Raw genomic sequence first — 16,650 nt, forward strand, 5'->3', positions numbered from 1 at the left:
AAAAGACATTGTAATTCTTTTCTTAGTAAAAGATTAAAGCTATTAATGTAAGCCAGAGAGGATGGAGAAATGTAGTGAAAATATATGATTTAGATTAAATCTGTTCAGTCATGCAAGAAATAGAAATGTCCAGGAATACAAGGAAGAGAATGACAACAAAAATCCCCAAATTCATACTAGTCAACATGGGTAAGAAACAAAGAATTATCTGCCATATGAGATTGAATCCTTTTTAAAAGTTAAAATAAATTAATTCTTTTTGTCCTCTTTTGTGGTTTTCTATGTGCACACACTGATTTCAACCCATATGTTTCTGTCAGTCTTTCTGAGTAAAGTACTGACAGAAAAGAGAAACCAACATAGTACAGTAGAAATTTGAATCAAACGTAATCAGGGCTCTTGCCAGTAAAAATGTTATTTTTCCATTATAGTCTTATGACACGCTAACTCATTAGAGTTAACTTTCCTATATACACTTTTCTGACACTGTGAATTTTGAGATGCCTGTGGATCCTGTAGTTGCCTCATATAGAAATTAAGTAAAATATTGCAAGTATTATAACTCTTAGACAGATAAGACAATGAAGAAAGCTGACTGGAGAGATGGCTAGTTAACATAATCCTGCTATAATGCTGGGGGATGGTCTACACGGTTTAGTTCAAGATCCTTCCTACCTAAAGAAACCTTATTCTGAATATAACATTTAGAGTGATTGAAGTTGCTCTCTCATTTTCATAAAGTCCTATTTCTTAGCTAAATGTCTGTATGTGACAGCAAAGCAGCATTCCAACATCAGATTTGGTAACTGTTGAATACTCAGTACTGTTGAATAATCAATAACTTGCAGAGTTTCTAACCTGAAGAAGGCTATTCTCCTGAATAACTTACCAAGTCTAGTGGAGAGCACTGAATACCTTGTGAGAGCTGCCAGCAAGTGTTAGCTGCTCATAGTTATGAAAGACAGTCAAATTGAAGGGTTGTGGGAAAACTTTGAATATCTTACTGTAGAACTGGAGAACTTAAGTATAGTTCCCAGGTTAACACAGAGGAGAACTTAAGCAAAGCAGATGCCCTTGTATCTGCAAAACACTGTTCTTCATAATTTACTCTGGTTGTCCGCCTACACCTGATCCCCACAGAGTCCTAGAAGAAGGACTTAAAGGCAGTCTCCATTCTTAACAGAAGTGCAGGGGCTGAGGCTTATGCTATGCTCCACTCTACATTGGAAACCACCTTCCTACTGTCTTCATGTTTGTGGGGAGATAGAAGGACAAGCAAAGGTATAACTCCTGCAGGAGAGAGAAAACTAAGAGGAAGCCACATATGCTCCTGCTCAAGTTCTTCAGACATACAAAGTATGTCTATGATTATATCAAAGGTCTTGTCTCTGTTTCATACCTGCAATAAACTATATGCATGTCTATATCATGAGACTCAGGAACACTTTTCAGTTCCTGAGACCAAGAGTATAACTGACTTTGTCTTGACTCCATGTTATGACGAGATTCAGCTGAGCTCCATCTTTACCCATGCTTGGGTTTCCGGAAGGCAGCTACAGCATGCTCAATGAAATCCTCTGATTTTAAGAACTGGAGGACCTAATGAATGTGTGCTTCAAAGCACACAGTTTCCTGGCCACACAGAAACAAACTAAGACACCTCTCCACCACAGGAATACTGGTAATTACTCTGCTGAGGTTGGTGGACCTGATTCACTTCTCATTTAAAGATCGAGGTTTAAATACAAAGATACTTGCAAAAGAAAAAAGAGATCCAATAGCATGAAATGTTTATAGAACCAATGTGACAGCCAAATTAGATTCTGAATCTTTGAATGAAGTGTGGCAAGTGATACAATCTTTGTCATTGGAAAAGACAGACACAGATCTGGATGTTTTTGGAAATACAATAACTTCAGTAATTTTTTTATGTTAAAAATTTCTTAACTCTTTTTCTATAGCATACATGGCCAAAAATGATAGAATCTCATGAAGAAAAACAATTGTTTTTTGAAACAGACTAGAATTGGCATGATTTGAAATTTAGTATAATTCACAGAGTTGGGATGTATTTTGTTTTAAAGTAGATGAAACAATGTAGCGTCATGCTAATTGATTCCCTTCAGCAGATTTGGTGGGGAGGGGAACAGTATTCTGAGGTAAGCAGGAATAAATTAATATAGTTGATAAAATATGTCATTTTGTATGTAATTAGGACCTCTTCTTTCCACATTTGAACAGTTTTAATAACAACCCTTTCTGTATGAGACTGTTTAGCTCATATGAGACTGTTTAGCTCACAAACAGGCTTCAGTTTAAATATCTTAATAATGTTCAGAAAGGTTTGATGTACTCTGCTATCAGTGATTACAGATCCCTTACAATCTTTGCTGCATTTAATAGAAATTGTTTCTATTCAGATATTTGATGTCTGTAACACACAACTACTGTTCCTCCTGTTTTTCTTCCTAGATTGAATGCTCAAGCATATCTGATTACTCAGAAAAAATCATCAAGGCCAACCACTTGGACAACAGTAAGACATGCATAAGTATATTTTTTCAGGAGAAAGGGATGCTAACTGTTTTTTGCTTTCTCTAGTTAATTTGTGTTGTGTAATTTACACGTAAATGGTGGGTTTGTATTTATTTATTTACGTAAATACAGAACTAAAACAATACCTCATTCTAGATACCCAATAGTTGCTCACAGAAGAAGTTACTTTTACTTCTAAGCTTACAGGCAACAGAAGTAAATGGAACTTATCAGCTGCTTATTTGATACAGCAAAGCAGATAGCATATTAGAGCTGAACAGGCATCAGAATTGCCATTTCTTTTCCACCTCGTCTCTTAGACAGAATCAATACACACACATACACACATGTACTCTTAAATTCAACCTGAAATGGGGTTCTGAACAAAAAGTATTCCAAGTCCATAAACATTTATCACTAACTGGGAGTTTCTTATGATTACAACTTCTAAAAAACTAAAAAATTAAAAAAAAAAAAAAAAAAAAAAAAAAAAGCTTATTGAAATACACGCACACACATATATCAAAACTCTCAATTCCTAAAATGATAGTGTCACTGAAACACTTTTTTTTATTGAAAGGAAAACTGTTGAAATTTCCAGGGTTTTGGAAACATTTCAATTAAAATATATATATATTAAAGCCTCCTGAAAGCTGTTAACAAAAAAATCTCCAACTAGCTCTATTTCATCTCTTCAGTTCTCCCCTCAACTGCAGCACGTAAGATATTTTTATAAAATCCTGAAGAAATCAGGCTTTTTCAGTCGAGGCTGTGAGCTCGTTCCAGTTTCAAGGTGCTCTTTATAAAGAGCTTATCTTTGCTGCAAAGCGAGGCAGATCCTAGCTGGCTAGGCTACATCCTGTGCTGCTCCACTATGTCTGCACTAATGCAGTGTTAGCACATGTGCAGAACTGGATTTCTGTTCTGTTTTAGATCTGCCCTAATTTTCACTGTTGTCACTTAAAGCTTCTGACTAACAAGTAGCTTCCTGGGGGGGGGAGGATTTCTCATGCAGCAAGTATTCAAATGGTGTGAAAGAAACAGAATGAACATAACAGTGACATGTAAGTGGCCAGTCAGTGTATGTAAATTCTGGTTCAGAAAAAGAAGGAAGCAAAGAACTCGAAAATACTTTATTGCCACAAAAAGAAGAAGGCATTAAAGAAATGTCAACACTTCAGCTTGATTAGTGTGCATTCTTAGTGCAGGGCAAGTAGGTTCCCAGTATAACCCTGGTGAAATAGCTGCACAGACAACATACTGGAAAGTCATTCATATTAGTTTGTATTTCTAGCACACTCCAACCTGGTTCAGGAATTGTTACAGCTGCAGGAACCATTGTTAGAATTAATAGCTGATTTAGAAGTCCAGAGTGACAATTCCCTGAAGAATGAGCAGCTGAAAATGTTCTTGATTTTATACCAAACATTGTGCTCTCAAGCAAAACAAAACTGTTGATTTTTGTTTTTGTTAGTGAGTGAGGGTTATTGAAGGATCATTCTCTCAATTTTAGGAGCAGCTGAAGTATCCTGTGGCAACAGTACATTTCATGTGTGATTAATACATTTAGTGAGTTAAATTAGCTCCAGGAAGAATCCAGTGAGCTCCAGAGGCAGTACAAGGTAAATAGCAGGATGAAGTTCTTGGAAAAAGTGGTGGAGGGGGGAAGAAGCAGAGATTCCGCCCCCTTGGCAAGAGTGACTCATTAACACAGGCTCAGCAGTCTGTGGAACTGCAGTTTGGTTTCCTGTATAATCAAATTACCCCACTGAGCTAACATTTACACTTTCACACTTTGCACTGATCCACAATCACATTTATTTTAATGAGACCTGGTGCTAAACCCAAGGATCTTGCTGCTTATGAAAATTTTACTTTTTCTCCCCTAATTGTTTAGAGAACTGCAGAGCCAACAAAAGGGACTGAACAAACACGCCAGTGTTTTCAGAACAGATGCAATACAGCTAAGTACAGCCAATCTGCTCCCACATGGTGCCTTATGAAGGTGTTTCATCAAAGCGAAGGGCGGTGGGAGGAACTTGTACTGCTGCTGCTCATGCTATGACTGTTCTAGATATAAACAGAGGGCTTTGAAGTCTGCAGTAGTGTCACACTGGTAGCTAAGCATCACTAAAATTCTCTCTGAAAGAATAGAGACAATGAATGTTCTTAGGTGCACTAAAGAGAGCTTGACTGGGGCTTTTAACTACAGGTATGACAATAGATGAACTACTGAACTACTAAACGTAGTAGCAGAAGTTTAAAACGGAAAAGAAGGAGGGAACTCTGTACTCTTTTCCAATCAGTTTGCTCTCACCAGCTGATACCTCATGTTACCAGTCTGAGTAAGAATGTTCCCAACTTCTTAGAGGGCCAGGCTGGATTAAAGGTTTGCCGGTTTTGATTTGCTATGAAAATAAGGTAGCCATGTCTGACTACAGTAGTATTAATACTGCACATATTTTGGAAATATGAAACCTCATTTTCATGGACTAAGCTCTAAAAATCAGTCAACCCACAATCCACTGTAGCACAGGAAACAGTTCTAGCTAAATGAAAGCACTTTTGTCTTCATCAAACTATATATTGGCCACTTTCATCAATAAAACTATTAATTGCTACTTATTAAGAGCAATCCAGTCATCCTATCCATTAATAATGGAAAGTAAAATATTCCCTAACCACAGTTTTACCCTTAGAATTTAAGTACCTGTAATTACCCTGTTATAGAAGAATCTAGAACCATATGACTGACTACCCACTGGAACAAACAATATGAATAGTAGAGAAACCTAAGCTGAAAATTACTTTTCTGAATAATTTATAATACATTTTTAAATAGGAAATATATACAAAAAATTACAAGAATGATTAGTAATTTACATAGTGATCCTGAAAGGAGATAATTGTTACAATTGAACTACATTTGAACCAGCTTTCATTTTGCTTTAAGCAAATTATCCACTCTAGTATCAACCAGTTCTATTCATTGCTCATTGACCTGCTTTTGCTCTCCCATCCTTCCTCTGTAAGTAGTGCATAACATTGTTGTATGTATAGCATTTAATGAGCCATGTTGTATGTCATCTCTGAGGGTCTGGTATACTGCTACAGCAAACTTCTAGTAATCTTTTTAGGCTATATGAAACTAACGAGCTGACAAAATATCTGACAGGAATGTTTTCCAGCAGTCACTTTAGATAAATGGGGAAAGCCATCCAAATCTAAACTGGATAGAAAATTCAGAGTGAGTATGCCCATGTGTTATGAAGGATTTAATCACAAAGCAGAAAGGAATGACAAATGATTTTTCATAAGAGAACCATTCTTGCACAGACTTTCATGTTTGTATACTGTCAAACTAGAACTGCCTTTCTTAACTGAGTCGGGATTCACTAAAAAATTAGTCTCAGTCTCCTCTTTGTGAAACCAGCACGATGTGTTTGAAAAGCAGATGAGAATTAGATCCTAGTTCCATAAATCTCTACTCTAGCTGTGATGAGCCCATAAATATGTAACACTATATTTATGATAAGGGGTATTGCATTTCTTGGTCAGTGATCTATAAATTTCCAAATTCTAAGGTGCAGGTAAAATGAGATCCTGCAGGTAACTAGGTAAGGCCTGTTGTTTTTGATATATGGGTTTTACTTTGTTTGTTTTCTTTTATACTGATGCAATGCTACACTCAATGTAGAGAATTTTAAAGTAGTCTAAAATTCATTGACTCATGTGGGGTCACCCCTCATCTACACAGGGTCAGGAAGAGAATCTTTGAAAAAAAGGGTCAGCCTGACATTCAGCGGTAAGGAAGTCCTAGTCAGGTGTTTTATCATGTGAAACATATTTCTTTGGATTCTTTTTTCAGTAATCACAATATTTAAAGGTAAAGTGGAAGAAGTTGAATTACCTGTGGATAAAGTAGACATCATCATCAGCGAGTGGATGGGTTACTGTCTTTTCTATGAGTCAATGTTAAACACAGTCATCTTCGCACGAGACAAGTGGCTGGTAGGTGCTCTGCATGTCAAACTCCTTGCTGGAGCAGTCATCATTTATTTTCTAACTACAAGCCTTCTCTCTTCTACTGTCACCATAAAAAGGACATTCCTCCAAGTCCCATTTCTTAGGCTTTAACAGAAAGACTAACAAAGGGAATCTCTGGGAGACTGGTCAACTAAAAAATCTATGCTTTTGAATTACAGTTGGTGCAGTTCATATAGACACTATTTATCTATGACATTGCCACAGGCTGCAACAATTGCTGAATTATTAAAGCTGATATGACAATCTGAAGGAAAACAACAAAGGCATGCAAGGGGTGCTTGTCTGTTTTTTGTACGTGCAGTTCAAAATGTGGTATCTTTGTCAGGTGAATAGATTACGAGATCCATTTCCCCACAATTCATCAACAGAAACCTGGAGGGCTAATGTTTCCTGACCGAGCTGCTTTGTACGTGGTAGCAATAGAAGACAGACAGTACAAGGACTTCAAAATTCACTGTAAGTACATGCCTAACAATAATCCTCTTCTATTGTCATTTCCCTACAAATATTTGATATATACTGGCCTGCTGTAAGCTCATTTGACAAAGTTTTGAAAAGAAACAAGAACTCATGTAGATCAGGCCGGAATTACAATATACATCTGAACACTAAGAAAATTCTAGTCTGGAGATTAATTCAGGAAACTTACAGTAATTTAAAAAGAAAACAATCTAGACTTTGCTTCATGTTATAGCAATATCTCTACCTGTTTAAAAATGTCAGGTTTAGATTTAGTTTTGTTTTTGCTTTGATAAATACGTCATCCCACACAACTGCCATTAAAATCTGCAATATTCTCTTGGCATTTGGGTGCTATTCTTTGTTTTTAAATTAAGAAGAAAACAGAAAAATTAACAAGATACAAATGAATTGCAAACATTAAGAAATAAGACTATAAGAAATTATATCTAATACATTTGTGAAGAAGAAAAAACAAATGCAATGTTTTTCTAACTCTATATTTAAATTTAAGTGAAACTTTTTAAATAAAGAATAAAGATCAGAGTTTTTCATTTTATTTAATGGGAATTTTTTTTTAATTCAGAAACATAAAATTGACCTTTCTTTTATATTTAAAATGTTTTTGTCCTTAAAATTTCAAAGAATAATTTTTGCTGGAAGTGATCTCTGGAGGTCATCTAGTCCAGCCTCCTGGTCAAAGTAGTGCAGATTTCAAGGTTAGATCAGGTCACTCAGGGCCCTGCCCTGTAGAGTCCAAAGATGGAGATTCCAAAGGCTCTCTGGGCATTTGTTCAAATGCTGAACCACCCTTAGGGGGAAACACTTTTCTAAATGTCCAGTCAGAATTTTCCTTGCTGAAACTTGCATCCATTGTCCTTTGTCACAGAGGATGATTGTCCTCTGTCTGAAAGTCTGGCTTTATCTTCTCTTAAGGCAGTGGCAGATAGTAATTAAATTCCCCCCTCCCCCCTTTAATCCTTTGCTGCCTCAGACTAAGCAAATCCAGTTTCCTCAGACACTCCTCATACCTCAGTATGTGGTTCACCCTCATCACCACGTGGTATTACTACCAGCTTATCTTCTACTTATTGTACCTCAGATCCCCCAAGTTCTGATTTTATTTGGTCGTAATATTCTTGATAAAATGAGTGAGTTCCACATTACTTCACTTTTTTATTTTTACTTTTTTTATTCGCTTTTTAGAACTGGTTAATTTGACTTAAAAGCACTTTTTCTTAGGAAAAAGTAATTCTCACAAAATTCTGAAGCAGCTTTATTAATTAAGGATGCATGCAAAAGCTTGGATAAGATTAGTGCTTTCAGGCAACCTATGGATAAAATTACATAACTTATATTCATTTTCCCCTCATTTCCTCTCAGTAAAGGAAGCTTAGTATTTCTCTAATCAAATTCAGTGACAGTGTTCACCAATGACCTTTTCCTCCTTCCAGACATAGACTACTCAGAACTGCCAATACCTATGCCAGAGCCACCTTGAGTCAAAAGCAAACCCAGTGTAGTGGGGCAGTGACAAAAAGTATCTATAAGTGTCAGAGATAATTATGTCAATTCTCCCCAAGCACAGCCTAGATTCTTTTCTCAGTTTTGTTGGGACCTTGATAGTGAAATTCCTCTAAAAAAATCACAGATTCCAAAGGATGCAGGAGACACTCTTTCTGTAAAAGAATCAAGGCCATTTTGACCTAGAAAATTCCCGTATACATTCTTCTTTTTTCCCTTTTCCTTTCTAGACCTTAGACCTTTCTCTTTTCTCACAGACAAGCCACCTTTTTTCCACTCATTCACTTTTTCATCCTTTAAAAATACGTTTCAGATTCTTTTTGTCTTCTACAATGTTGTTTTTCTTTAAAATACTTTCTTATCTGATTTCAGTTCTCATTCACCCTTCAATTTTTATACCTCCAGCATTTATTCTCCTTATCTTCTTAAGTTATTTCTGTCTCACTCCCTAACTCTTCCACCACCTTGTCTCTCTTTTCAGTTTATAACTTCTTGATCGTGTCTCCTTACATATCAATTTTCTGTCTTGCCTTCACATGAAATGCAGAGCTGAGCATTTCATAGGGCACTCAAGAACCACCGGATTGGTTAAGAATTAATAAAATATGAAGCTTCTAAAAAAAACTGATTTCTGATTTTTCAAACTTTTTTACTCCCTCAGAGGACTGCTATAGTTATTTAGTTTGATTTCCTACAAAATATAAAATGTGTAATTTTATCTCATAATTCCTGCATCAGGTCTCTGTAACAGAGGCCACAGTTTGTATTTCAAAGATATTCCATCAAATAAATGAGATCTCAACAACTGTGTTAAAAAATTCTTTCCTTTTTAATCTTTTCTGAATAAAATAATCTGAAGTTCCTATGTATTCATAATGACAGGAATTAAGGATCTGATCCCCTGAAATGTTGAGAAACTGACAACCCAATAAAAAGATAACACATAAAAGAACCATTCATTTTTAGATTTGTTGTAATTTAGAAATATGTACATACTGGTTCTATGACCTTATTGCTCATACGCCACTGGGAACACCTGTAGTTCAAATCTATGTTCTGAAAAAAAGAAATTCGAAATTTTCTCACTATTGCTGTTTATCAGTTGTTAGTTTTTTAAAATGTTCATAGCATTTTTCTGAATGTTCTTCTATTCAATTCAGGCTATAGCCCACAACAACCTTTGTGACTTTCAGTTCAAGTTTTCAAATAGAGCATTATTTGAAATGGAACTTGACTCATACGATTCAGAAGACTGTGAAAACATTTTTTTTTTTTTTTGAGGTTTTTGTTTTTACTTTTTAAGCAATCTTAGCAGTAGAGTGAGTGTACTTTTCCCTACAGGACCATTTGTTCAAGAAAAAAAAAACTCAGCAAGATAAGACTTCTTTGTACAATAATAAGAATAGTTCAAATATAGAAGATCAGCATGGATCTTATATCATTTAGAAGAAGGATATTTTGCATTTAGTCATGATGTACATGCAGATTAAAGGCTTGATTCCCCAAATACTTAAACACAGCTATAATTCTACTCTGCCCAGTAGTTCTTTTGATGAAACTAAGGCTACTTAAATAAATAATAGAGCATGCAAACAAACAGCTGATCCAACAAATACCTACAAAAATGGAAATATTATCCAGAATGGATATAAAAGATCAGAATACTCCTTATGGCTATTTTCAAGTCTCAATATGAAGTATGCTCTAATTTGGGGCAATACTCTAAAATATCTAAAGCCCTGAAAATCATCCACAAATTTCACAGAACTCAGTTTTGGGGGCCACCCAAAACTTAAGGCCATTTGTGAAAAGATATAAAAGATATAAAAGATATAAAAAAAAAAAAAAAAAAAAAAACACAATTGCTTCATCTGTAAAATGGCAATGGTAACACAAGCCACTGGGACAGGGAAAAAAGGGTTAAAGAGGAGACCTGAAAGTTAGCTAATGGTAGAAATATTTTCAAATGGAAGATGCTTTGAAAAATGAAAAACCATTTTATTATTACTACTTATTTTTGACACATCCATTTGCATTGACAGGGTGGGAGAATGTGTACGGCTTTGACATGACCTGTATTAGGGATGTTGCCATGAAGGAGCCTTTGGTGGACATAGTAGATCCAAAGCAAGTGGTGACCAATGCCTGTTTAATAAAGGTTTGGTAATTCCAAATATACCTAATTATGAATATTTACATCTAATTGTAGCATTCTTTGGAGACCTACTGCTTTTGCTTTACTACTATCTTTCTGTGCTTCTTTCTGCAGAAGCCATCATCATAGAATGCTGTGACACTACAAAAACTATACATGTGTTATTTAATTAGTGAGTACTAATGTGTTGCACATGCCAAATAACATCAGCTGAGCTAAACATGAGTGCTAATGCCTTGATCACTTACGGAATACCCAAATACAAGATGGTCCCTGTGACTTTGTACTCATCTGGATACTATCATAGTAGAACTGTAACTTCAGATTCTCACAAATTATAAATGTGAAAATACTGGATAAAATTGTGCTTAGATATGCATTTTAATTATCCTAACTTCTTGTAAATAGAGGTTGAAAATTACTGAAGCAAAGATGCCAAAGAAAAGAGGTAAATTAATTCTGTTTGCAGTAAAAAGGCTGAAGCATCAGTTTCTGAAATGGTAGGCTGGGATAGAATAATTCTAATTCACTCTAGAGCGTGAGATCAGAATTGGACCCTTACTTATTTGTGTAATTTCCTGATTCATAGCCTTATCCAGAATGTTATTGTGCTCTCCCAGCCCCAATATGCTCAATCTGCAGCCAGAACATAGCTTGGACTCTGTTCTACATATGAGACAGAAAAGTCACAGCTCACTGTTCACAAGCACAGGCTAAGAACCCGTGGCCTGCAAGAACAAATGAAAGCTCTGAAATTCATCTCATGTAGGAGGAATCTTCCTCAAAGGGGACTACTCACATGAGTAAAGCTATTTGCTTCAATAGCAGTTGGAGGATCAGGTCCGTGTAGCCAAGATGTCACTTATTTATCCCAAAAACTTAGTTTCTTTTTTTTTCCATGTCACCTTTTGACAGTAACACAGCATCAAGTATTCCTATATATAAAAAGCAAAGACTTACCTTCAGTCTGCAGAACCTCTGTTTAAAGCAGCCAAAAAAATAACAAATTAAAAACTCTATGTTAGCAGGCACGAATGCACAGTCCTCACGCAAAGAAACACAAGATGGTTATCTCTAAAAAATGCCTAAGGAAAAGCAATTTAAAATCACAATACACAGAAGAAAGAGTTATGTAACCAGAATGACTACATGACATTTATGACAGTTTAAATCAATTTACCACTCTTAAAAAAAGATTTTTAAATGGACTGCATAAAATATGCCTGGAGAGCAAGAGATCAGATGGCAGAATGGGTTGGCTTCTCTGGTAATAAAAAGTTATGAAAGCTGCATGCCCTTAACTAAAGTATAAATCCATAACCTTTTCTAGAAAGGTCTTTGAAAGTAACTGGGTGTAAAAAGACAGACAAAATTGTTCAGACAGCTCCTATTCAGATTTTATATTTAGCTCTACAAGGCCTGACATCTTCTGTCCATACACTGAATGGTGCTTCATCATGTAATAGCTCTTTGGGTGCAAATGGGGTGATTACCCAAGCTGGCACCACTCTCAGAAGTTCCAGGATACACCCCTAATCTCACAAACTAACCACTAAAAAAGAGAAAAGTAGTCAATGAAAGGTAGGAGGTGGGGAGCCTTTGCTCAAGCTAGCAATATGGAAGCAGAAAAATTGAAACTGCATTTATTTTTCAAATCTAATTTCTGCACATCATTTATTTACACAAAGTACATTTCTGTGAGTTCAAGAAATAATTTCAGCCCAAGAAATTTGAGAAAAAATGAGCAGTAATGTTTAATTGTCTAAATGTTTTATTATGCAATTTCAAGAAAGCATGGCTTATTCATGAGATTAGATTCACAATGGCGTTTTTCCGAGGTATGTTCAACCTGCCTGTTTTGGTCACCTGACCTAGTGTGCCTGTCAGAAGGGTCTAGATCCACTGCTCATCAGTTAGTAGTCACTAGATGCATTCCTATTAATGAATCAATGCTCTGTGCTTCTGCAGTTATTTGAGCTGCTAATTTATATGATCTGAATTGTTCTACAAAATCAGTATAGTCTGATGACACTCATCTAGAATGTTGGAGCCTCAAGTAAAATATCCTCCATCTTCTTCCAGGATGGGCTGTAATCCAAGTCTTGAACCTCTTAGGGAATTCTTTAGCAGGCGACCACTAACCTGCATGTACACTGAGGGGGATAAAAGGAGGCAAGAAATATGTCTCTGTGGTGTGGAAGCATTCCCTTTGAATAATGTCTTAAATATTATCCAGGTTAGTTAGAGAAGAAAAATAAATTTCTATCCCAGGGGCAAGAGATTTTCTCTGGCAAGCCAGAGCCCTTTGTATGAACCCCTATCCAAGTCAGGCAGGGAGTGCAGTGGGACTAAAGTGTCTTCGATCACAGGTAACCACCAAAGTCATTAAGGTGTGAGAGGCAGCACCAGCATTCTGTTCTGATCTCAGAACAAGTGTGCAAGTCTCCTGAATGCCTACTGCTCTGAGCAGCACTGCCTGAAAATTTGAATAGTTTGTTTCAGATGGAATAAAATAATTGGGTTCTCTTTTCTGATCCCCTTGCACATTACAGAAATACATTTGGTTTGGGGTTTACCTAAAACATATTTTTCCTTGTTAGTTCTGATGTCAGCATCAAAAGCAACAGCAACAACAACAAACCAATTACTCACACAGCTGTAGAAAAACCTGCAATAAGAAAATGTGGCAAAAACTCACAAAAACAAACATGTAAGAACAAGCCATATTCAGTTTACCATAGAAAATACTGTGGGAAAATGCTCCTGGATCTCCTCCACTATATAACTACAGAAAAATACAAAATGAAAAAGCTACCTTTATGCTCCTATTTGTTCCACAAATCCCAGGAAATGTTTAAAGCCCCTACAGGTCACAACACTATACTAAGATGCTTAATGGTGCTAAGTACTGACTGCCTTCCCTGCACAAAATCTTTTACACAGGTGGTGATTTTTAATTCACATTCTTGTTTATCTGAGAATATAATGCAGTAGCAAAAAAATTCATCCTATAAGCTCAAATATCCAGTATTATGAGACATTTCCATAATTCTGGAAAATATCACTATTCACTGATAAGGAGCCTAATTTCAAAGGATCAACAGTATTTTCTATAGAAAAATTACTGTTCCTCAGAAAGGAATTCAGCCACACAGGTGAGGCACTTGTCCCTGAGCTCCAATGAATCACATGTTCTTCTCCCACAGCAATCTTGACCCAGGATGAGTCATTCAACTTCACACTAGGAGATTATCCTCTTGCTTCACTGCAGCCTCAGAAAGCTTCCTAAACACATTCCTTTCCCTCAGCTTCTTTTAAAGAAAAGAAAGGAGCTTATCACCTACTCACTGTCCATCTCTTTTATTCCAGGTCATTTTGACTTGTTCGGAGTCTTCAAACACCATTCTTTGTTTCTCCTTTTTTCTCCTCCACTCTTTTCTCCACCTGAAAAGCGCCCTTCCCTCCCTTGGATGACTTTCTCTGTCACTCTTTCCTCTTTAGCTGTCCTCTTCAGTCTTTTCTTTCAGCATTCTCAAATTTAACTCATCCACAGCTCTCTCTTAAACAAGCTGCTTATTACCAGTTTCTTTTTCTACTTCACAAACCCTCCATTATCCTGCCATCTTCTCATGTCACGCTTGCAGACATCAAAGTGAGAGGAGGATCAGCCCTCTCTCCCACATACTCCCCCCTCCAAACACTACTAACTCTCAAGCATTTCTTCCTGTGCAAATCGGAAGGGCTGTCAGGGGAGGGGCCCTGGTGAGGAGGCTGAAGCCTCTGTTGTGTGGAGGCCATAGCTATGCTTGCTTCTCAGTTATTACATTTACTAGAAAACCAGTGTGTGCTGTGCCATTTAGTCAAAACAAAGTCAGTTACTTCAGTTTCCCCTTCACTGCCCCCACCAAAACATCTGAAAGTTAATGTTATTCCTTCTCTCCCTCCATTAATACTACCAGTTTTCCCACTCCAAAGAAAGAAAAGAAACATTTTCTTTGGGAAATGTAAATGTGTTTGGGAGGCTGACTATTGCATTCTCTACTCCCCTCATCTGTGTGTGTGTGTGTGCGCGCACGCGCGCACATGACAATATAGGTCATTTTCTCAACTGTTCTCAGAAAAGAGGGTTTTTTTATTCACTGGAACTGGTTGCCCAGAGAGGTTTCCTTCTCTGGAGTTATTCAAAACCCACCTGGATGCAATCCCGTCTAACATGCTCTAGGTGATCCTGCTTAAGCAGGGGGGTTGGACTAGATGATCTTCAGAGGTCCCTCCCCACCTCAACAATTCAGTGGTTATGTGATTCTGTGATTCTGTTTGGCTCTTTCTCCTTTCCCTAGCAATTAATTTTGCTTCAGATCATTCCTGTTCCTGAAGCCAACAATACTGCTGCTATGGATGGTGCCTGTCCTTCAGCTTCTGCTCAGCACCTTTACCTGCCATCAGAAACACTGCCTTCACCATCATGCCCTCTGTTTAGGTGACCATCTCCTCTTTGTCCAGACCATCTCCAGGCAGTGCAAGGGGAGAGGATAGAAAGAATTTTACTCATCACAGGAATAGACAGGGAGAAATAAAGCAGTTCACTGAGATTTTAATTGTTATTTGATCTCCCTGCTCACACAATCCTAACCGGGCAAGCTAAGTAGCTGGAAAGGGGATCAAGAAAAGAAGCCTACTTGCATCCCTGTAACAACTTTAATTAGGACAAGCCTGAGGAAATGGGTCAGACTGCCAGACAACATTTTTCCCTTAGGCAGATGAAACATTCAGGACTGTTTCTCCCATCAGTTAGGCTGCCTTTAGCTAGGAATGATACCATTGAATCAAGGAATACATAGCAGCTGGCAACACCTTATCTCAGACTCAGTGTAATCATCCTTATGATTCTAAATGATCTATACATCAATTACTCAGTCCTAAAGCAATTAGCACAGGACAGCCCAACAACCATTCTTTATACTCTTGTACATACAAGAACTGAACCTCTGACAATCCCTCTGCAACAGAGAAACACAGCAGGGAATGTCTCGTAGTCCTTTATGCAGTGTCAGCCTCAATCTGGGCCTTTGTATTTCTATCGCTTTTAATGTTGCTCAGCTTAACATCACTTCTTTTTTTTTTCTTTTAGTATACTTAAGAACTCTATTTTGACCAGACCCATGCTTAACCATGCCCATTTTGTTATTGTTGTTTTTCCCATAAATTGTTTAGAGTGAAATGTGCTAAATCGTGACTTTCAATTTTATGCACAATAACATTTATCCCATTTATCCCCCTGGGTTATTAGCTGTAATTAAGTAACATTCAATGAATAGTAACGTTTAATATAAGAATATATAGCAGCCAGAGAAAGTTTCAAGTGAGCACCAAAACCAGAGATCAGGCCAGTTTCAAAGCTTTACGATTTAACCAATAAACAAATTCATCTCCTATTCTGCATAGCAAAAAAGAGAGCTTGCTTCTGTCCTTACAAAAAACGACTGCAAAAATGGCACCTTTCCCCAACACATTGATTCATTATTTCTGAGACATTTCTTCTGAATTCTCTAATAAAAATATTTCCTACTGCTTTTGATTACACTTTACCCTGCAGAGCCAAAATAGCTCAGAGAAAGTGAGCTAGATACCTTTTTTATGTCTTGTCAGCAACTAAAGGAGAACTTTACTCAGGTTCTCCACAGTCATGCCACTGAAAAGCCACCAAAAATTATGGAAGTCCACAGCTACAGCCACCACTCCAGTCTAGCTTTTTAAAAATAATTTTACAGGTTGCTATGGAATTTTAACCTCTACAACCTGAGCAGATTTCATAAATTCCCATTCCAGTCTGTTTTTCTGTTCTTTTTTTTTTTTTTTTTTTTTTTTTTTGAGAAAAAAAAACTTTTAAGTCTACCCTAGGTTTAAATTAGACCACTTGTAAAGTATGA

General features: G+C 36.8%; 1 protein-coding gene across 1 annotated transcript in view; it reads left to right on the forward strand.

Moving 5' to 3' along the window:
* Window positions 1-16,650, forward strand: part of PRMT8 (protein arginine methyltransferase 8) — a 69,722-nt gene that overhangs the window by 42,365 nt on the left and 10,707 nt on the right. The window contains exons 4-7 of the mRNA XM_062571064.1: window positions 2,473-2,536; window positions 6,404-6,546; window positions 6,951-7,038; window positions 10,608-10,723. Coding sequence (XP_062427048.1) covers window positions 2,473-2,536; window positions 6,404-6,546; window positions 6,951-7,038; window positions 10,608-10,723 — 411 coding nt within the window. The remainder of the gene's footprint in view (window positions 1-2,472; window positions 2,537-6,403; window positions 6,547-6,950; window positions 7,039-10,607; window positions 10,724-16,650) is intronic.

Source organism: Rhea pennata, chromosome 1 (assembly GCF_028389875.1).
Source record: "Rhea pennata isolate bPtePen1 chromosome 1, bPtePen1.pri, whole genome shotgun sequence".
NCBI lineage: Eukaryota > Metazoa > Chordata > Aves > Rheiformes > Rheidae > Rhea > Rhea pennata.